This window comes from Panthera uncia, chromosome X (assembly GCF_023721935.1).
Source record: "Panthera uncia isolate 11264 chromosome X, Puncia_PCG_1.0, whole genome shotgun sequence".
In the NCBI taxonomy this organism is placed as follows: domain Eukaryota; kingdom Metazoa; phylum Chordata; class Mammalia; order Carnivora; family Felidae; genus Panthera; species Panthera uncia.
This window is the reverse complement of record NC_064817.1, coordinates 110279316-110300713: the sequence shown is the minus strand read 5'-3', so window position 1 is coordinate 110300713 and position 21398 is coordinate 110279316. Positions and strand designations below refer to the sequence as shown.

Below are 21398 nucleotides of genomic sequence, written 5' to 3'. Positions count from 1 at the left end.
GAGTTCACTGGAAAGGGACATGAGAAATTAGCACTGAAGATCTGGGGTAACTAAAACCCACTTAGCAATGCCTGGATGTCGTTCCGCCTCTAATAATCAAAGGCAAGTTCATATGTTACCGTTTCCTGAACGCCAATAAGCTGAAAGATGCGAGAAGTGCTCTGTAATCGCTAATAAGCTTTGCAGAATGAAAGGGATTATCATTATCAGAAGTAGAAGACCGTCCGCTACGGTGTCTCTGTGTGACAGCCTACCCTTTAAACAAATCGGGACGTCCTGGAGCTGGGACCTTGGCCCCTGGCTTTCTGGTGAGGGAGAGTAGCTTATGCCCTAGGTATAGACTCTGAGAACCGGGACACTGGTCCCGCTTCCCAAGCGATATTTTCAAGAGTGCGATTTCCTCGCGGTGTAGCCCAGAGGAGTAGAGGGGGAAGGGCAGCGGTGTGTGTGCGGGACCCCCGGGGTTCTTTTGGGCATGATGAGAAATCGTGCGGATGCTTCCGGCCGAGCTCCAACACGCGTGTCATCTCTCTCCCTTTCTCGTTTGTCATAGAAACCCAGCTGCTGCTCTGTGTGAAGGACATCAGTCATTTCTTAATGCAAGATATCGCCTTCTTGTCCGGTAAGCAGACTTTTCGTATGTTTAGACTAGAACAGTGCATGAATTTCTTTTTGTAAATTATGTATTTCCTCACTCTCTAACGCGTGTAGTTTTTTTTTTTTTAATTAATTCATTTATTTTGAGAGACCGAGAGCGAGTGGGGGAGGGGCAGAGAGAGAATCCCAAGCAGGCTCCTCGTTGTCAGTGCAGAGCCCAGCGTGGGGCCCGAACCCCCGAACTGTGAGATCGTGACCTGTGCCAAAATCAACAGTTGGAGGCCCAACCGGGTGAGCCACCTAGGCGCCCCAAATGAACGAATTTCTTAGCAAAACGAGTGTGGTCACCCATTTATTATATAAGTAGCCGCACACATAGGTGCACGCGGAGTTTGGGAAGCACTGTTTGTTTTTGTTTTTTTTTAACTTTTTATGTATTTAAGTAATCTCTGCACACGACGTGGGGCTCAACATGACCCTGAGATCGAGAGTTGCTTGCTGAGAGGCACTATTTTAATGAACGTTTATGCATTATGCACATGGTTGCTAAACAAATAGACGTTTACAGAATAGAGGTTTTAAGTGTGTTTCGATTCGTGACGAAAACAATCTTGCTACCCTCGTACGTTTGCCTTTCAGACACGCCTTTGGAAATCTGTGATAGGTGCAAGCAGAATTCTGAGAGAGAGGGTGGTAACTGAGGTGACTTCCTGGAGATTTTCTCTTCTGCCATAGCTCTGATTATTTAAAAAAAAATTTTTAATGTTTACTTATTTTAGAGAGAGAGAGACAGACTGCGAGTGGGAGAGGAGCAGAGAGAGGGAGACACAGAATTGAAGCAGGTTCCAGGCTCTGAGCTGTCAGCCCAGAGCCTGACGCGGGGCTCGAACTCACGAACCGAGCCGTGAGATCATGACCTGAGCCAGAGTCGGACGCTTAACCGACGGAGCCACCCAGGCACCCCTCTGATTATTTAAATGTTTCTTACAAATGCCATCAAGTGACCCTAATTAAGCAGCTTGTACTAAGTTATTTTTTTTAGAGTTCCATTTACGAGGAAGTTTTACTTTTCACATATATGTTCTATGCCTTGGTGTATGCATATGCATTTGTACGTAGTTTTGAAAAATTGTGATAAAATACTCATAACGTAAAATTGACCGCCTTAACCATTTAAAAAAATTTTTTTTTAACGTTTATTTATTTTTGAGACAGAGAGAGACAGAGCATGAACGGGAGGAGCAGAGAGAGAGGGAGACACAGTATCCAAAACAGTCTCCAGGCTCTGAGCTGTCAGCACAGAGCCCGACGCGGGGCTCGAACTCACGGACCGTGAGATCATGACCTGAGCCGAAGTCGGACGCTTAACCGACCGAGCCACCCAGGCGCCCCCTTAACCATTTTTTAAAAAGTATAATCTCCATTTGGGGCGCCTGGCTGGCTCAGTGGGTTAAGCATGTGACTCTTGGTTTCCACTGATACCATAATCTCACAGTTTGTGAGGTCGAGCCCCGTGTCGGGCTCTGTGCTGACGGCATGGAGCCTGCTTGGGATTCTTTCCCTCTCTCTACCCTTCTCCTGCTCTCTCTCGCTCCCTCTCTCAAAAGAAAGAAACATTCAAAGAAAGTATAATCTCCCATTTTATCTTTTTCCAGAGAACAGTTTTTCTTCGGTCCTCAAGGTCTTAGCTCCTGACATGGGTTTTGGTCGAGGTCGTGGGGCAGCACCCACGGGTCTAGATCGGGGTGGGGGTGTTCGGTCCTTCGGGGCTTCACGAGAGCGATTCCGGACTACCTTGCGTAGTAATGTAGTCTCATACACGGCTTGGGAAGCACATAGGCATTGAAGACACTACCTTGGAAAATGTCCCTGATGGCAGTGGCCTCTACTGTGGTCTGAATACCAAAATTCTTCTTCTTCTTCCTTTTTTTAAGATTGTATTCATTTTCTTAAAAGTAGGCTTCATGCCCAGCATGGAGTCCGATATGGGGCTTGAACTCATGACTCTGAAATCAAGAGTCACATGTTCTACTGAGTGAGCCAGCCAGGTACCTCTTGAATAATTAACTTTTTTTTTTTAAGTTTTATTTAACTGTTCTCTACACCCCACGTGGGGCTCAAACTCATCACCCCGAGATAAGAGTCACCTGCTCTTCTGACTGAGCCATCCAGGACCCCCTCACCCCCCCACCCCGAATAACAAACTTATTTATTTTTTTTAATGTTTATTTATTTTTGAGACAGAGCATGAACGGGGGAGGGTCAGAGAGAGAGGGAGACACAGAATCTGAAACAGGCTCCAGGCTCTGAGCTGTCGGTACAGAGCCCGACAACACGGGGCTCGAACTCACAGACCGTGAGATCGTGACCTGAGCCGAATTCAGAAGCTCAACTGACTGAGCCACCCAGGTGCCCCCGGAATAACGAACTTCTTAATGGCCTTGTCCTTGGGCATGCAATGAGTGCGGTTGCTACAGCAAATAGGCTGCATGTGGCCGTGGCCCTTTGTGTCATGACCCTTATTCCTTCTCTTCTTGGTTATCTTGGAAGTGAGGACCCGAGAGCGCCATCTTAACCCTTTTTTATTAAATATGTATTTATTTGAGAGAGAGAGAGAGCGTGCATGAGCAGGGAGGGGCCGAGAGAGAGACGGATAGAGAGGATCCGAAGCAGACTCTGTGCTGACAACAGAGAGACCAATGTGGGGCTTGAACTCACGAACTGCGATATCATGACCTGAGCTGACGTCGGACGCTTAACCGACTAAGCTACCCGGGCGCCCCATTAACCGTTTTTAAATGTATAGTTTGGTGGCATTAAGTATATTCACGTCGTTGTGCAGCCATCCCTGCAGTCCATCACCAGAACTCTTGATCTTGGAAAACCGAACCTCTGTACCCACTAAAAAATAACTCCCTGTCCCCTTCTCCCCCCAGCCCCTGGCTACCACCATTTTGCTTTCTGTCTCTGGGTATTTGACTACTCTAGGTTCCTCATATAAGTGGAATCATACAGGATTTGTCTTTTTTGTGGCTGGCTTCTTTCACTTGGCATGATAGCCTCAAGGTCCATCCAAGTTGTATATGTCAGTATATGTCAGAATTTCCTCCCTTTTTAAAGACTGAATAATATTCTGGGGCATCTGTGTGGCTCAGTTGGTTAAGCGTCTGACTCTTGATTTCAGCTCAGGTCATGATCTCTCTCTGTCTCTGTCTCTCTCTCTTTCTCAAAAATAAACATGGAGGGGGGAGCCTAGATGGCTCAGTCAGTTAAACAGCCGACTTTGGCTCAGGCCGTGATCTCACGGTTTAGGAGTTCGAGCCCCACATAGGGCTCGCTGCTGTCAGCGCAGGGCTGGTTTTGGATCCTCTCTCTCCCTCTCTCTCTGCCCCTTCCCTGCTCACACGCTCTATCAAAAATAAATAAGCATTAAAAAAAAAGATTGTTGTTTAAGTATACTGTATCCTTGCAAATTTCCTGTCTAGTTGTTCTGTCAGTTGTTGAGAGAGGGGTGGTGAAATTTTTTGGCTCAAGTTGTGGATTTGTCGGTTTCTCCTTGTAGCTGTATTAGTTTTTGTTTTATGTATTTTGAAGCTCTGTTATCAGGTACATACGCATTTAGGATTATTATGTTCTTTTGATGAATTTACCACTGTTTGATTATCAAATGATTTTCTTTTCTTTTTAAAGTCTGTTTGTTTATTTTGAAAGAGTGTGCACAAAAGAACGGAGGAAGAGCAGAGACAGGGAGAGAGAGAGAATCCCAAGCGGGCTCCATGCTGAGTGTGAGGGACCCAATAAAGCCATCTAATTTTAGACAAAATAGATTTCGGAGTCAGGAATATTACTAGATATTAAGAAAATCATTTGAGGGGCGCCTGGGTGGTTCAGTCGGTTAAGCATCTGACTCTTGATTTCAGTGTAGGTCATGATCTCACGAACTGTGAGATTGAGCCCTGACTCAGGCTCTGTGCTGACAGCGTGGAGCCGGCTTGGAATTCTCTCTGTCTCTGTCTCTGTCTCTCCCCTGCTTTCTCTCTCTCTCTCTCTCTCTCTCAAAATAAATAAGTAAACTCCAAAAAAAAGAAATTAAATTAAAAATAAAGTGTGTTTCTTGTAGGTAGTGTATAATTGGGTCTTGATTTTTTTTTTAATCCAACTTGATCATCTCTAACTTTGAACTGGGATGTCAAGATTATTTTCATTTAATGTGATTATTCATATAGCTGGGTTTAAATCTACTATTTTACTATTCGTTTTCTACTCATCCCATTAGTTCTTTGGTTTTTTTCGCTCCATTTTTGCTTTCTTTTGCATTAAGTATTTTTACTCCATTTTCTCTCCTTTGCCATCATCATAGTTTTTTAAAAGTTTATTTATTTTTTTAAGTAATCTCTACACCCAACGTGAGGGTTGAACTCACAACCCTGAGGTCAAGAATCGCATGCTCTTCCAACTGGGCCAGCCAGGAGCCTTGCCCTTGTCATATTTTTATTGCGCATTGAATTTTTTTTATATCCTGATATCTTTATTCACTTGAATTCAGCCAAATAAGAATTACAACTAAACTTCTCAAAAAATTTCCATTAGCAAGCTAACTTCGAAGGCCACCCTATAACTTTCCTCCTAAAAGAATCCTTCAACTTCCATTTAGCACTGAGTATTTATTGAGCACCTACTCTGTGCCCAGCTGTTGGGCAGGCTGTAGAGTAGGACCTTAAACATGTGTAAGGCTCATCCCTGCACTTAGATGGCTTTCATTCTGAATGTTCCATAGTTTCCGAGCTATGGGGAGGGCTCTGGGGTAGGGTGCACACTGAATTTTAACTCACAAAGAATTTATGGTCTTTGCTGTTTCTTTGCATTCATCAGTAAGAGTTCTATACCATTGTCGCCGTTACTGCTTATGTTGTTTCTTCCACAAATCCATTTGAACATTGCTTATTTCCTGTAGTTTATATCCTGTGTTCTTTCAGGCCCACCATAGCTGTAAGTGGTTGACTCTATCAAGGTTTCCATTTCCTGTCAGGCTGTCAGTCACCAGTTGGGATTTAGGCCCTTAGCATTGGTATGGAAACAGTTATTCCCCAATACTCTTGGCTGTCCAATATGAGGGCTCAGCTGTGGTTTCAACTACATTTATTATATGCATTCTATGAAAATTTCTTCGGACTCTAATCACTCCTTTTGCCTTCTCTCTTGCTCCCTCTTCTTTCTTGCATTGTTTTCATGTAGAACTACTTGGCTGCTTCTTAAACTTTGGAGCGTGTTGCCATTTTGATTTATGCGGAGACCATCATCCTTATATAAGTTACATTGGCCCCAAACTGTCTTCTAACCGCCTCTTTCGAATCCTCTTCCTTGTATTGTTGTCACATGAATTGTTAATTCGGCTGATTTTTTTTTTTTTCATACTGTTTTAGGTGGCCGGGGAAAGGATAATGCTTGGATCATTACTTTTCCAGAAAATTGTAATTTCAGATGTATACCAGAAGAAGTGATAGCGAAAGTGTTGACTTACTTGACATCTATTGCAAGGTATGGCGTTTCGTTACATTTTTTTCCATTTGTTATGTATCAGGTACCCATTTGAATATAACAGGAAAATGCCTTTGTAGTGTGGCTGTAATTATTATTGTAAGTGGATTATAAGACTCACCTTCAGAGGAGATAAGAAAGAAAACGTGTAAGGGGAAGCGGACAGCCACCTAAATTGGTAAAAAAAAAAATTGTACCGAGGATCTAGGAAAACAAAATTGGGAGTCTAGAAATAATTGTCCTCGTGAAGAAAAGCATACGTTGAAAACGATGATCAAACTTAAAGCCTTCGATTTGTCTAAAAGGAAATCTTCCTAGCCAAGAGTGAGGGTAAGTTTCCAAAGCTTCCTGAAAGATTGTATTTAGGTTGAAAACAAATTTTTATTTATTTTTTTAAAAGTTTATTTATGTACTTTGAGAGAAAGAGAGAGAGAGAGAATCCCAAGCAGGTTCAGTGCTGTCAGCACAGAGTTGGATGCGGGGCTTGAACTCATGAACTGTGAGATTATGACCCGAGCTGAAGTCGAGTCGGACACTTAACCGACTGAGCCACCCAGGTGCCCCCAAAACAGATTTTGTTTGTTTGTTTATTTAAATGTGAAATTTATTGTCAAGTTGGTTTCCATACAACACCCAGTGCTCGTCCCAACAGGTGCCCTCCTCCATGCCCATCACCCACTTTCCCCCAAAAACAGATTTTTAAAGGAAACATTTTCCACTTATTAACCCTGAAGACTAAGAGGGCACAAGTCTACAATGGTAAAAATATGAAGAGTCTCATGAACGAAAGTCAAAATCACAGAAAACTAAATTTATAGTGCACCCCTTAAAGCCTAAAAGTGGTCTTTTTAGGGCAAATAAAACATTCGTTAAACTTCCTCCTCTAAAGGCACAGACAGGATAGAAACCTGTATTTAACAGTGTTTTTCTGAGTGAGTGAATGGATGGATGGATGGATGGATGGATCATGGGCTCTTGATGGATTGCCATGAAAAGTTAAATCTGTGTAATGAAGGACAGCTGTCTATAAAGTTTTCCCACACCCAGGATTGCACTATGCCAAATTTATCCTAGTGGCCTATTTGCATTATGCTATCCCTTGACTATTTAAAAGAATGACATTAGGGGCACCTGGGTGGCTTAGTCGATTAAGCATCTGACTCTTGATTTTGGCTCAGGTCATAATCTCACGGTTTGTGGGATTGAGCCTTGCACTGGGCTCTGTGCTTGATAGTACGTTCTCTCTCTCTTTCAAAATAAACCTAAAAAAAAAAAAAAAAAAAGAATGACTTTAGTGCCGAAAAAGAAATTTTCAATATTGAGTGGTGGAACACGGAATTAAACTGGTTTTCCCATGTAGCGCTTTGTGATAGCTTTCCCAATCCAAATAAATTTATCTTTAGCTGAGACAGCAAATGTAAATGAAACAGTCAGAATTAAGGACATACCTAGCAAATTTGGGTAGTTACTAAGCAAAACATGATTTCTTCTTATCTTGCAGGCAAAATGGATCTGACTCCCGGTTTACCATTATTCTTGATCGAAGATTGGATACATGGTCTTCTCTCAAAATTTCTCTTCAGAAAATCTCAGTAAGTACTGGGGCGCCTGGTTGGCTCGGTTGAGCGTCTGACTGTGGCTCAGGTCGTGATCTCACAGTTTGTGAGTTTGAGCCCCATGTTGGGCTCTGTGCTGACAGCTCGGAGCCTGGAGCCTGCTTCAGATTCTGTGTCTCCTTCTTTCTCTGCCCCTCCGCCGCTTGCACTCTGTCTCTGTCTCTGTCTCTCTCTCTCTCTCAAAAATAAATAAACATTAAAAAATTAAAAAAAAAAACCTCAGTAAGTACCAATGCATTCTGCAGATACTTTTTTTTTTTAAATGTTTTATTCATTTTTGAGAGCGAGCACGAGCGGGAGAGGGGCAGAGAGAGAAGGGGACAGAAGATCTGAAGTGGGCTCTGTGCTGACAACGGCGAGCCCGACTCGGGGCTTGAGCTCACCACCTTGAGATCACAGCCTGAGCCGATATTCAAGAGTCAGATCCTTAACCTGCTGAGCCACCCAGGTGCTCCCACTTTTTAACATTTTGATGTGTGTCTTTCTAGACATTTCCTCCCCTGGGATAGAGTAGGGCAGTGACTCAACAGTAATAGAACTTAGCTCCCCTGTTGGATTCTAGCCCCTAGCTTCCCAAGACCCGGATGGAGAAAACAGTTTCCCTAAGAGAAAAACATGAGAGCTGCAGTCCTGCTCACAGCCTGGGTGATCTTTCACATTACTAGGCTCACGTGGATGCGGTGGCATTGTCAGACCCTTCTTCATAGAAGAGGAGGGCAGTGTGGGACCCGTAGACTACCTAGCTGGCAAGATTGGGGCTGTCTGTAGAAGTACCATGCGGTTAACTTCCTCTATCAGACCAGAGTAGCTGGGAATCAATGTGTGTGTGTGTGTGTGTGTGTGTGTGTGTGTGTGTGTGTATTTAATGTTTATTATTGAGAGACCGAGCATGAGTGGGGGAGGGGCAGAGACAGAGGGAGACCCAGAATCCCAAGCAGGCTCCACGCTCGGAGCACAGAGCCCAACATGGGGCTGGATCCCACGAACCGCGAGATCGTGACCTGAGCCGGAGTTGGATGCTCCAGCCGACTGAGCCCCCCAGGCGCCCCCAATACAATCTTTTCTTTGAGAGTCCAGCATCATCCATCATCAGAAATCTTCATCTCCCCACTGACATGGGAGGCCACTCTCACCGGAAGTTGATTTAGTGGCGAAGGGAAGCTAGAGATCTAAGTTGTTGGACTTCTTGACCGGCGTACCTTTTCCTGCACTAGCCTAGCCAAAGAGCGTAAGAAATCTACCGGCACTCACATGGTAAAATGCATGAGATTCTGTTCATACCCAGCTTGAATGATTCTTCATCTTGAGCCAATCAGCCAAGTGGGTTTTTTTTTTGTTTATTTCTTTAACAGAAGTGTTTAACTATAAGCAATGGAGAGAAGAATACCAAATTCATACATGTGACTGAAATAAAATAGCAAAGCCTTGACTTCATGTAATATATTTTTGCTTTTTCAAGTGTTCACATTTATTAAGTAATGGTCATTCTGTTTCCTAAGTACTGCAGGCAGGTATCATTATAATTGTCTCATAGCTGAGGGAATTACGTCGATATACACACTCAGGAAAGGTTTTGTGTGAAATCCAAGGTCAAATATCTAAGTAACTAAAAGAGGCGGAGCAAGAATTGAATTGTCATGAACTTCAGTTGTTGTACTTTCCACCTGCTGCTTTCTATCATTTTCCAGATGACTTGTGGATAGACAAAAAAAAAAAAATGTTTAATTTTTTTAATGTGTATTTTTGAGAGACAGAGAGACAGCGCGACGGGGGGGGGAGGGGCAGAGACAGAAGGAGACACAGAATCCGAAGTAGGTTCCAGGCTCCGAGCTGACAGCACAGAGCCCCACTCCGGGCTTGAACCCATGAACTGTGAGATCATGACATGAGCCGAAGTCGGACACTTAACCGACAGAGCCACCCAGGTGCCCCTTAAGTGTTTTTTGTTTTTTGGGTTTTTTTTGAAAGGTAAAATTCCTTCGGAGAGCATAAATCTGCCTGGTGTATACTATTGAGCCGTGTCAATGGGGCAAAGTCAAGTCAAAGCTGTTGACCTTGCTCTGGCCTTTTAGGATCTGTCCTTGCGCTTGTTGACGAGATTTCAGTTTACAATTCTTTTCTACTTAATATAGCACTTGTTACAATAAAACACTTTTTATTACCCAGCCCAGCTTTTTTCTTTTGGCCAAAACAATCTGCTTGATTAAATTAATTTTCGTTGAGTGACCGTTTGGCACATAGCATCAGTTTTTTAAGGTTTTATTTTTATTAATCAAATAGGCCACTTGGAACAGAGGGTTGTTTTTTGTTTTTTGTTTTTTTTTTCTAAAAGAGAAATATCAGATTTGGTCTTCATGCTGTTGGTTGCAAGTCAACGGAGCAGAAATGACTTGTTTCTTGGGAGGTGTAGCTCCCCTTTCTGCTTTTCTAGGGACGATCTTTCAGTGGGGAAGTGTGAACCCTGTTCAGCACAGACCTTGGAACGCAGGGTTCCTTCATTCTCTTTACTGCCAAAGTGATGGCGCTGGGCAAGATTGGGAGCCCAGGTGATGAAGACGTATAACCAGCTATAGATTACCTTAGGTGTTGTTTCTTTTTAACAGGTTAAATGTTTCTGCTTGTGGTATAGTTTCTACACCCATACTCAGGAGCACATTCATTACAGGGGTGCTTGGGTGGCTCAGTCGGTTAAGCTTCCAGCTCTTGATTTAGGCTCAGGTTGTGATCTCATGATTTGTGAGATCGAGCCCCACGTCGGGGTCTGCACTGACAGCACAGAGCCTGCTTGGGATTTTGTGTCTCCCTGTCTCTGCCCCTCCCTCCCTCTCTCTTTCTCTCTCAAAAATATTTTTTTTAATGTTTATTTTTGAGAGAGAGAGAGAGACACAGATAGAGCGTGAGTGGGGGAGGGACAGAGAGAGAGGGAGACACAGAATCTGAAGCAGGCTCCGGGCTCTGAGCTGTCAGCACAGAGCCTGACGCGGGGCTCGAACTCACGAACTGTGAGATCGTGACTTGAGCCAAAGTCGCACTGAGGCACCCAAGTGTCCCTGTCAAAAATAAATAAGTAAACATTTTTTAAAAACCCAGCACGTTAATTACATCCCAACCATTAGTAGCCATTGGGCACTGTTTGCATTAAAGATAAATACTGAATACAAGCTAATTTCGAGAGCAAAAGTTGGATTCAGCAAAAAGGATTTCTGGCGAAAATTACCACTGAAAAGATAAGGTGTAACTGTCTTTGGTATGTTACCTTAAACATCTATGAAATAATTACACAACTCAATTTGAAGACCTTAATTTGTAAATTCCAAAATAAACTGCAGTCAGGTTATACTTTTTAATGATGGGAAACAAGATTATTTTCAGTTTGTACAATTGGGGGAAATGTCAGTCTGGGAGAGAAGCCTATCCATTATTAGAAAGTTTGTGTGTTCTTTCTAGATTATCATCAAGACAACATTCCACCAACCGGTAACCTGTCACAAGGCTTAAACTCAGAATAGCATTTAACCATAACAACAACAACAACAACAACAAACCTGGAGTGAATTTTCAGTTACAGATCAGGGTAGGACAAGAATAAGGGTATCCGTTAATACTACCTTCACAGAGATTCTCAGCATTCCACCTTAAAAATCAAACTGCGTAGAGGAGAAAGCCAGTCCCATCAAGCCCCTAGGAGAGAGTCATTTTTTTTTTTCCCCCTTTCTCCACTCTCAGGACATGCCTCATCTTCAGCGGTCCGGCAGGAGCTAATCCATGAGGTTCAATCTGGCTAAGTAATTGGGGGAATGTGTCAACTCTGAATTACAATGAGCAGCCGGGAAGGCTCGTCAGCTGACTAATCAGGAAGAGTGGGTGTTTTTGCTGTGCTGCCACGCTGGTAATGGAAGCAGCTACGGTAGCTTTGTTTGATAGAGATTTTTGGCTGCCGTTTTTAAATACTACCCAAGAAGCAGCTCATATTTCATCCGTGTTGCACTGACAACTGGAAAAGAAGAGTGTTATTGTGTATAGGCGAGATGGCAGAGGCAACTCCCCCGAGAGGCAAGATGAGGTTCAGAAGGAATGCGGTAAGGGCTCTGCCTGCGGTCCTGGAAAGCCTATATTCCCAAGTTCAAGTGCAGGGATGCTGCGGCATGGTGCTATAGCACAAACTGCTGCCGAATGAGGCTTTTAAAGGACAGATGGAGAGAGAATGGAGACTTGTGTTTGCATGAATTGCATTGATGCGATCACTGTGATCTTGACATAGGGAAACATAAAGGAGTCAAGGAGGTTGAATGCAATTTCAAAATCTAAATGTGATCAAGTTTATGAGGAAACATCGTCAGGCGTGTTATTTGTCGAAGGCCATGTGAGCAGTTTTGAATCGTTTGGCAGAGTAGCTTTAAATCGCGAGTTAAGATAATATCTAACAAAAGGATGCATCCTTTCACCATGGTCAAGTAGAGTGTGATATCATGGACAGGTCTGGAGCTGACTTCATCAGCGTTTGAAAAGGCAGCCCTTCCTGGGTGTTACTTACTGTTCCAGTGAAAAATTTTAAAAGTCTGATGACTTGAAATCTTTCTGATTGCAATTGTCTTCCAAATTCAAACTTTAAAGATGCAGAATTCTAGCCTGTTGACAACTTTTTTTTTTTTTTAAGGGAAAGACGTGACTTGATTTTTATTATAGACTAGAATTTAGAAATCTCTCCATTCAATAGGTTTCAAACACTTTTCTAAGTAAATTTTTCCCTTCATTGGTTCACTTGTGTACTAAATTCCCAGCAAATTTCTAAAGTGACGTTTAGATGTATTTTGGGGGTGTGTGAAATAACACTAACTAATTTAATATCTGGTCATCAACAAGGTTTTAAATGCCACTCTTTTTCTTTGAAAAGTTAATGTTATCGATGTTAGGATTTAAAATACAGTCCTTGCTCGTTGAAAAAAATCAAGACAACACACAAACATGAGAAAGTAAAAATCAGCCTTAGGAAAAAAAAATGACATCTGGAATCAAAAGTAAGATAAGGAAACTAAACCAGTAAGAGTTTTATTGTGGTTGAAGGAGTGTTAACTTCAATGGGTGAGTAAATGCTTTATTTTCTACTCAAGGTCTTAGCACAGAATGATGTAGTTTAAATTATAGTTTAGGTTATGAATCTTTCTATTTTGACAAAATTGTGTATCTTTAGCTCTACACATGATTTTGTACTTTGGGAATAAATAGTTTCAGACCCGACAATTTGTAGTGTGCAAGAAATGCCTTTGTACGTGCTTCGTGGCATTGGGGGCAGCTGGCATCGGTACTTTTGTTATCAAAAGTAACTGGCTTAAGCTTCCGGAAAGTTCCCGATTCCTTTATGTACACAGATATTTTGTCGGCGACAAATTTAGTTTTGTGTATACGCACCTACGTTAATAGACACACAAGTGAATTCAGGACACGCGCACTCATTGGATACATATACCTAGTAGTAGGCCAATAGACTACTGCGTTACACACAATATAGGTTTCGCCAAGGTAACTATGGTGTGACTGTTGCACTGAAAGAGCTCTCAACCTATTTCGCGAAGGGAGGACATGTTCATAACTAACTCTTACCAAAGAACTTCCAGATGGATGGCTTCATGAAGGAAATGAATATTGGTTTGGACCTTAAGCAAGAACATAGGTTTCTATTACCTTTCTTTGTTTCTCTCCTCCATTCTTCTCTTAAATGAATTCTTTCAAGTGGCCCCTAGGGATCAATGTCTTGAAATGCAATTTATTGGATTAAGTCGGAAGCCCAGAACTCTAGTGGAAGTCGCATTTGTTCTGTTTACATGGGTTGGCTTGACCAGGGCAAAAAATGTGAAACTCACCGGTGGCACAGCGGTTTGACCTTGCAGGATCTCTGGAGTTGGGCTGATTTTGGAGACTGTGATACAAGTAGCACCTGAGAGGATGGGACAGTGGATTTAAAGTCCAGAGAGAAGATTGAATGGGTTACTTGGTGGAAATTGCAATGACTGTGGCCAAGTGGGAGGGAGGGCATGATAACAGATAAGTGACGAGAAGGACAGATGTCAAGGAAGGACCGTGCCCCACGACTCTTCTGCCCCTGAGGTCATGTGGCAAGTTACTTGGAGGTCTGCAGAGTCACTCCTACTTTCTGTACTCTGTAAGGGCGCGGTCTGGGAGAACAGTGTGGAATTCGTTCACGACGCTGGAAATTCTGCTCTGTACCTGAAGTCATGAAATTGTCCTCGGTGTATTCTGAAGAGGTAGTTCGGACCGTATCAAGGTCAATCACATGGCCACGCCTGAGCGTTCTATTCTGTTAGGCTATTGGATTAGAGCAGTCTCTGTTCAATGGGCTCCATGATGCCAGATTCTTTCCCCCAGTTTCTTTTGACCATTAATATTTGTCCCATTCTGTTAGATGTTCGGGTCAAGTGATTCCTGAACGCCAGGCAGCAAGTGTCAGTGTGCATTCAGCCTGCGTAACACTGAAAAGTGTTCTGTGTCTTAGAAAGAGCTCTCCCTGAGGATTCAGGTAGGCCTGGGTGCCCCTGCTCACTGGCTGAACCCTGGACAAGTTACTGCACTGCTCTGTGCTTCGGTTTGTGCATCCGAAAAAGGCCGTAAAAGCTACTCGACCGCAGTGTTATGGGGGTTCACTAGGTAATGTGTGTACCAAGCCTCACACATCTGTAATAGGCTTTCAGTCAAAGGTTTCGTCTTAGTGTTACTGTGTTGCTTTGCCTTAGAGATTAAAAAACGGAGAAAGTCTGTAGGAATAGAAGTTGTTTTATCGTAATGTAACCAAACTTCTGCGATGTATAACGCACTTTAAACATTTTTTTTCCCAAGTTTATTTAAGAGAGGGAGAAAGAGAGCAAGCACCAGGGGGGTAGGGGCAGAGGGAAGAGCAAGAGAGAGAGAGGAGAGAGGAGAGAGAGAGAGAGAGAGAGAGAGAGAGAGAGAGAATCCCAAGCAGGCTCTGCACTGTCATCGTGGAGCCCTACACGGGGCTCGAGCCCACAAACCGTGAGTTCATGACCTGAGCCACAATCAAGAATCAGATACTTAACCGACTGAGCCCCCCGGGCGCCCCTGAACATTTTAAAAGAAATAACTACAGAATCACAGACAAGTGTATACAGGGTGTATGAATTGCCTCTCTTTGGTACTACACAAAGGATTTAGGCGAGGTTAATTTCCAGACTTTAGGAGTGAGATGATGCGTCCAAGTGTATGCCTTTTGTTGTTCTTGCTGTCCTTACTGCTATAAGGCTACGTAGCTGTGGAATTTGAGGGTAGGCATGAGGAGAAGGGAGTAGATCTTCTCTAGGAAGGAAAGGTGAGAGAGAGAGCGAGCTAATTCTGTGCCCATTAACCGGAAGAACCAGAGAGATCTGCTGCAGGGGCGGGGGGGGGGGGGGGGGGGGGGGGGGGGGAAAAAGGAGGGGAGAAATAACGGCGTGTTCATTCTACGGAGGGGCCTTTAAAAAATAAAATGTTTAAAACAAAAAAAAAAAAAAAAAAAAAAAAAATGCCCGCAAGAAGCTAAAAGCAATGCTGTTTCCTCTCCCATGCTGGCTTTTTTTTTTTTTTTTTAATAAAAATAAAAACAAAATAAAATAAGGCTGACCTTTGGCCACATCCCTTTGCTCTTTTGACAGGCTCTCAAACACGATTTATAGTTTTACAATCTGGGGTTTGTGGAGAAAATAGAAATTGTGCTTTTTCATGTTTATATAACCATAAAGATTAGGGATTCTTAAAGCAGCATACCAAAGAATTTAGAAATGTAGTATCCCCAAACAGAAATGGAAAAGCTCAATGGTCTTGGGTTATCTTTGCTGTAAGATATGTGCATCTGATACTAGGTATGATAGGTGATATGCTGTTTGTTCATTTAAACACTAGTTTTGGGGCACCTGGGGGGGGGCTCAGTGAAACATCCGACTCTTGATTTGAGCTCCGGTCGTGATCTTGTGGTTTCTGAGTTTGAGCCCCACAGTCGGGCTCTGCACTGACAGTGTGCAGCCTCCTTGGGATTCTCTCGCTCTCTGCCCCTCCCCCGCTTGTGCGTGCTCGCTCTCTGTCTGAAAATAAAATAAACAAAAAATAAACAATAGTTTTTGTTTTTAATTTTTTTTAATGTTTTATTTATTTTTGAGACGGAGAGACAGAGCGTGAACAGGGGAGGGTCAGAGAGAGGGAGACACAGAATCTGAAACAGGCTCCAGGCTCCAAGCTGTCAGCACAGAGCCTGATGCAGGGCTTGAACTCACGGACCGCGAGATCATGACCTGAGCAGAAGTCGACCGCTTAACCGACTGAGCCACCCAGGCGCCCCTAAACAACAGTTTTAAAATGGATTATCTTGAAACTTTTAGGCAAATGTGTGCATACCGTATAGAGAAAAAGCACTCTCTCTCCCTATGTGTATGCTCATAGTCAAACATCTGCAACCTGATCTTAAATCCATATGGCCTTTCTGGTTAAAATTTCTCGTGTGCTCTGTCCCGTCGAGATTCTCCTAGCCAGCGATCACAGAGAGAGGAGCATATATTGATACCTACCCATGTTCAGATGACATGAAGCTTTAGGTCACAGGTCACAAACTGGTAGTCCAAAGATGTGTTCTGTTTAGGTCATACAGTGTTTCAACAAACTTTGAACTTGTTTCCCATCTTTAAAAATCCTGATGTTTCACACAACTCTGGATTTCTGGCTTCTTTTGAGAAATTGAAGATTTGGCAAAGCCCACCTTTCCACCTGACATTTAGCTGAAACTGACTAGTGGTGCCCCCCCCCCCCATGCTCTCCAGTTCACCATAATCCCCACCATTTCCGGTGACTACTCACCATCTGGGAAGAGTGTGAGTTGCCATTTTCCACCTCCTTCAGGCTGTGTTTTGATGAAACCCTGCCTACTTCACGTGTTTCCATTCTTCCCCTAACACGTGGTAGGCATTCACATTGGTCACCTTTGTTTTGGGTTTCAGGTTTAGACTCTTGACCTTGAACCCGATCCTTGTACCATCGTTGCCACGCTTCCCCAAATTCCTCCTGTTGCTCCTTTTTCTGTCCATTAGGAATTTCTCCAGAGGAAGGAAAGCTGAAATGAAAATACTCTTTTTATTTTTCAATCATAGCCTGTTTAAGAGTCAGGGGAATGTGGTTTTTTTTTTTTTTTAATTTTTTAAAATTTCTAATGTTTGTTTATTTTTGAGAGACAGAGAGAGACAGAGTGTGAACAGGGAAGGGGCAGAGAGAGAGGGGGACACAGAATCCGAAGCAGGCTCCAGGCTCTGAGCTGTCAGCACAGAGCCCGACGCGGGGCTCGAACCCACGGACCGTGAGATCGTGACCTGAGCCGAAGTCAGACGCTTAACCCACTGAGCCACCCAGGCGCCCCAGGTGAATCTGGGTTTTCATTCGGCCACTTACAAGCTAGAAGTTTTTGGAAAATTGCTAACCTCCCACAACCTCAGTGTTATTACTTCCCTTTTGCTGCTGTAACAACTTACCACAAACTTAGCAGCTCAAAACAACACAAATGTATTCTGTTAACAGTTCTGGGATCAGAAGTCCAAAATGAGTCTCACTGGGCTAAAACAAAGGTGTTCGTAGGGCAGCGTTCCTTCTGGAAACTGGAGGAGAATCCACTTCCTTGGCTTTTCCAGGTTCTAGAACCGCCCACCTTCCTTGGCTCTCGGCCCTGCGTCCCTGCCCTGGGCTTCTCATGTCACATCTTCTCTGACTCTCCTGCCTCCCTCTTCATCTAGTGAGGATCTTTGTGATTACATTGTTCCCACTGCAAGAGTCCAGGATTATCTCCCCATCTCAAGACCCTTAACTTCCTCATGTTTGTAAAGTCCCTTTTGCTTTATAAGGTAATATATTTACAAGTTCCAGGGCTTAAGATGTGGGCATCTTTGGGGAGTGATTATTCAGCCTACCACAGGCAAGTTCTCCAGTTGTGAAATAAGGATAAAAATAGAATCTAATGTATGCACTCAGCACAATATCGTAATTATGCTCACGGTGATCGTGATTCTTGTAAAAGGCTTTCAGTAAAAAGCGACATTCTCACCCATGGCCAGCTAGTCAGTCTCCTTTCCCTTACCATAAGGCCTTCAGAGGTCCCAAACATACATAAATATATATGTGTGTGTGTGTGTGTGTGTGTGTGTGTGTGTGTGTGTATTTTAAAAAGTTTTGGGGCGGGGCGCCTGGGTGGCTCAGTCGGTTGAGCGTCCGACTTCAGCTCAGGTCACGATCTCACGGACCGTGAGTTCGAGCCCCGCGTCGGGCTCTGGGCTGATGGCTCAGAGCCTGGAGCCTGCTTCCAGTTCTGTGTCTCCCTCTCTCTCTGCCCCTCCCCCGTTCATGCTCTGTCTCTCTCTGTCTCAAAAATAAATAAACGTTAAAAAAAAAAAAATTAAAAAAAAAAGTTTTGGGGCGCCTGGGTGGCTCAGTCGGTTAAGTGTCTGACTCTTGGTTTTGGTTCAGGGCATGATCTCATGGCGTGTGAGTTCGAGCCCTTGCATTGGCCTCTATGCTGACAGCGGGGAGCCTGCTTGGGATCCTCTCTCTCCTTCTCTCTCTGCCCCTTCCCCTCCTCTCAAAATAAGTAAATAAACTTTTAGAAAAAGTTTAAAAATGTTTGTGTTCAAATATAGTTGACGCACAGTGTTATGTTAGTTTCAGGTGTGCAACACAGTGATTGGATCCTTCTATAAGTTCTACTGTGCTCGGGGCAAGGGTAGCTACCGTCTGTTACCCTACAAGGCTGTACAATCTCATTTTCTGAATTCTTTGTGCTGCACGTATGTAAGTGTTTGCTCGAGAGAGTTATGAAACGGAGTCACTCATGCGAGGCTATGGATTTGCTGTAACTAGACAAATATGGCAAGCACCTTTTTAGGTTGGGAAAGTAAATGGGACCGGGATCAAAAACTCCAGTCTATCCGATTGGCACAGGGGATTCAATGGGTGGGAGGGATACAAACCGTATACGTGGTCTGAACTGTGTGATTTCGTTTTCTAAAAAAAATAAATAAATAACCGACCAGTCAGATGGATTTATTCCTCTAAATGGCTTTTAAATTTGAGAGTAGCTATTAGTTTAACGGAGCCCGTGTGTTCCAGGACGATCTGTGTGGTCGCGAAATAAAGATTCTCTACCTATCCCTTCATGAAAAACACTGTAAATGCAAGTATGCAGGCAATAACTGAAGTTTTCATCCTTGATAAAATTTTTTCTTTAAAAATGCTACTTTTTGTGGGCTTTTGGCCACAAGTGAATCCCTAAACATTTTGAAAGAATTAAGGAAGGACAACGTATGGCCGAATAATCAGGAAGTTTTCCTTAAGCATGATATGATTAGAATGTAGAATTCTCTTTAGAAGGATTTTTTTTTCCAGGTGTCCATGTTTGGGGCAAACCACTTTGTCAAATATAGGCAATGACTGATTCCGTAAACGGGGGCGCCTGGCTGGCTCAGTCAGAAGAGCGTGCGACTCTCGATCTCGGGGTCGTGAGTTCAAGGCCCGTGTTGGGTGTAAGAGATCACTTAAATAAATAAATAGAAGAAATAAATAAGTAAACGAGACAGTTAAATGAGATGGTTAAAATGTTAAAAATAATAGCTACATAACATCCCTGACTTTTAAGCAGCGGAGCACCCCCAAACCCTGCCCGAATTCGCTTCCCTGTGGATTCTATAGACCATGATTCTGCTTTTTCTCTCCTCTCTCCTTTGTTCCCTGCCGTGTGATGGACCTTGGACCTAGGTGCTGGGACAACCTTGCTCTCCCTGGCGTGGCAGGCTAGAGACCGGGGCTTTTACCCCAGGCAGAGAGTTGCCAGGCTTTAAGTTGGTCAGGCTTAGGGCCACCTAGAGATTTCCTATGTGATACCAGAGACTATGGTGTTAAGGAAAGTCCGAGAGGAAAAGATGATGAGACCAGATCAACCTAGGGTCCATGAAAGAACAAAACACATTTTGCCATAAGTGTTGACAGAGGTCGGGTGCTTTCAGTTCCATTTGAAAGAAAAAAAAAAGTGGAAAGGCAGCTGGGTCAAGGCAGGAAAGTATAATGGTTTTGGGAACTTACCCGTGTGAAGAAGAAGGAGAGGCTTAACTCCTAAAGCAAATGGCATCGAAGTAGAATCTATGCTTTCTATCTAAAAATAGGCCCAGAGGGGCACCTGGGTGACTCGGTTGGTTAAGCAACTAACTTCAGCTCAGGTCATGATCTCTCGGTCTGTGAGTTCAAGCCCCGCGTTGGGCTCTGTGCTGACAGCTGGGAGCCTGGAGCCTGCTTTGGAGTCTGTGTCTCCCTCTCTGCCCTTGGCCCGCTCGCGCTCTGTGTGTGTCTCTCTCTCTCTCTCAAAAATAATAAACATCAAAAAAAAATTTAAAAATAGGTCCAGAGTTTTCCCAAGGCTCTGTCAGAGTCTCCCCTTTAAGCAAGCCTTTATCAGAGCCCCTGGGTGGCTCAGGCGGTTAAGCATCCAACTCTTGATTTCCGTTCAGGTTGGAATCCCAAGGTCGTGGGATCGAGCCCTGCATGGAGGGAGAATTGGGATTCTCTCTGCCCCTCCCCTGCACATGCACGCTCTCTCTCTCTCTCTCTCCCTAAGTCAATAAAAAAACTTAAAAGAACCCAATACGACAATGTATGTTAACTAACTTGAATTTAAACAAATTAAAAAAAAAAAAGCAAGACTTTATCAATATCCTGGAAGTTTTCTACCTAAGCCTACTTGTCTTTAGATCTAAGAATGCAAGGTAAAAATTAAAGCCTATCTTCTTTTTTTTAGGGCTTAACAAAGTTCCTCTGTGTTCATTATTTAATTTAATTCTTACGATAACTATAGGAAGTACGTACCATGTTGAACATAAAATACACACTATGTACGTCATAGAGGGTGGGGTATATAGCATCGTTGGGACTCTGTCTCTGCTTCTAGTTCTATACGCATGTTAGCTGCGTGCTTTGAAGTAAGTTTTCTCCAGTAGGTTCACGGCGACCAGCAGCTCTGGAATTGCACCCTCAAAGTGTTCTTCCCTCTACACTGGTGTGAAAAATCCCAGGGCAGGACTTCATCCCACTACTAATCGCTGTGTGTTAGGAGGGCAAGGTCATGTAGGAAGATCACAGTTCTTTTTTTTAAATCTTTATTTTTGAGAGAGACACGGTGGGAGCAGGGGAGGGTGGCAGAGAGAGGGAGACACAGAATCTGAAGCAGGCTCCAGGAGGGGTGAGGGGTCTCTCTGGGGTCTCTTTGATGAGGGCACTAGTTCCCTTATGATGGCTCCGTTCTCATCACCCAGGCACCTCCCAAAGGCCTCTCCTCCTACCAGCCTCACATTGAGGGCTGGGTTTCAGCACAAACTTTGGGGGACATAACCACTTAGTACCTGAGAGAGGGGAAGAAGTCTCTCCTGAAGGGAGAGGGTAGCAGAGGCACGGCTACCTGGGGGAGTTCGGAGTTGGACAGCCAGCCCGATTTGTGTCTGTTTATGATCATTGATTAATTTATTGATTTCATTTTGACCTCTTTTCTTTCACTTATTTGTGAGTCTCCCACTCGGTCCTCTTCCCTTGCTCTGGTTCTCATGGCCACTTAACTGTTGATGCTTT

The 21398-nt window shown here is 43.6% G+C and overlaps 1 protein-coding gene and 1 pseudogene across 1 annotated transcript in view; one reads left to right on the top strand and one right to left on the bottom strand.

Moving 5' to 3' along the window:
- Positions 1 to 549: 549 nt before the first annotated feature.
- Positions 550 to 21398, top strand: part of MCF2 (MCF.2 cell line derived transforming sequence) — a 73190-nt gene continuing 52341 nt past the window's right edge. Inside the window, exons 1-3 of the mRNA XM_049644375.1 lie at positions 550 to 622; positions 6021 to 6135; positions 7637 to 7727. Coding sequence (XP_049500332.1) covers positions 598 to 622; positions 6021 to 6135; positions 7637 to 7727 — 231 coding nt within the window. The 5' untranslated portion in view covers positions 550 to 597. The remainder of the gene's footprint in view (positions 623 to 6020; positions 6136 to 7636; positions 7728 to 21398) is intronic.
- Positions 2239 to 5897, bottom strand: LOC125932324 (40S ribosomal protein S26-like; annotated as a pseudogene).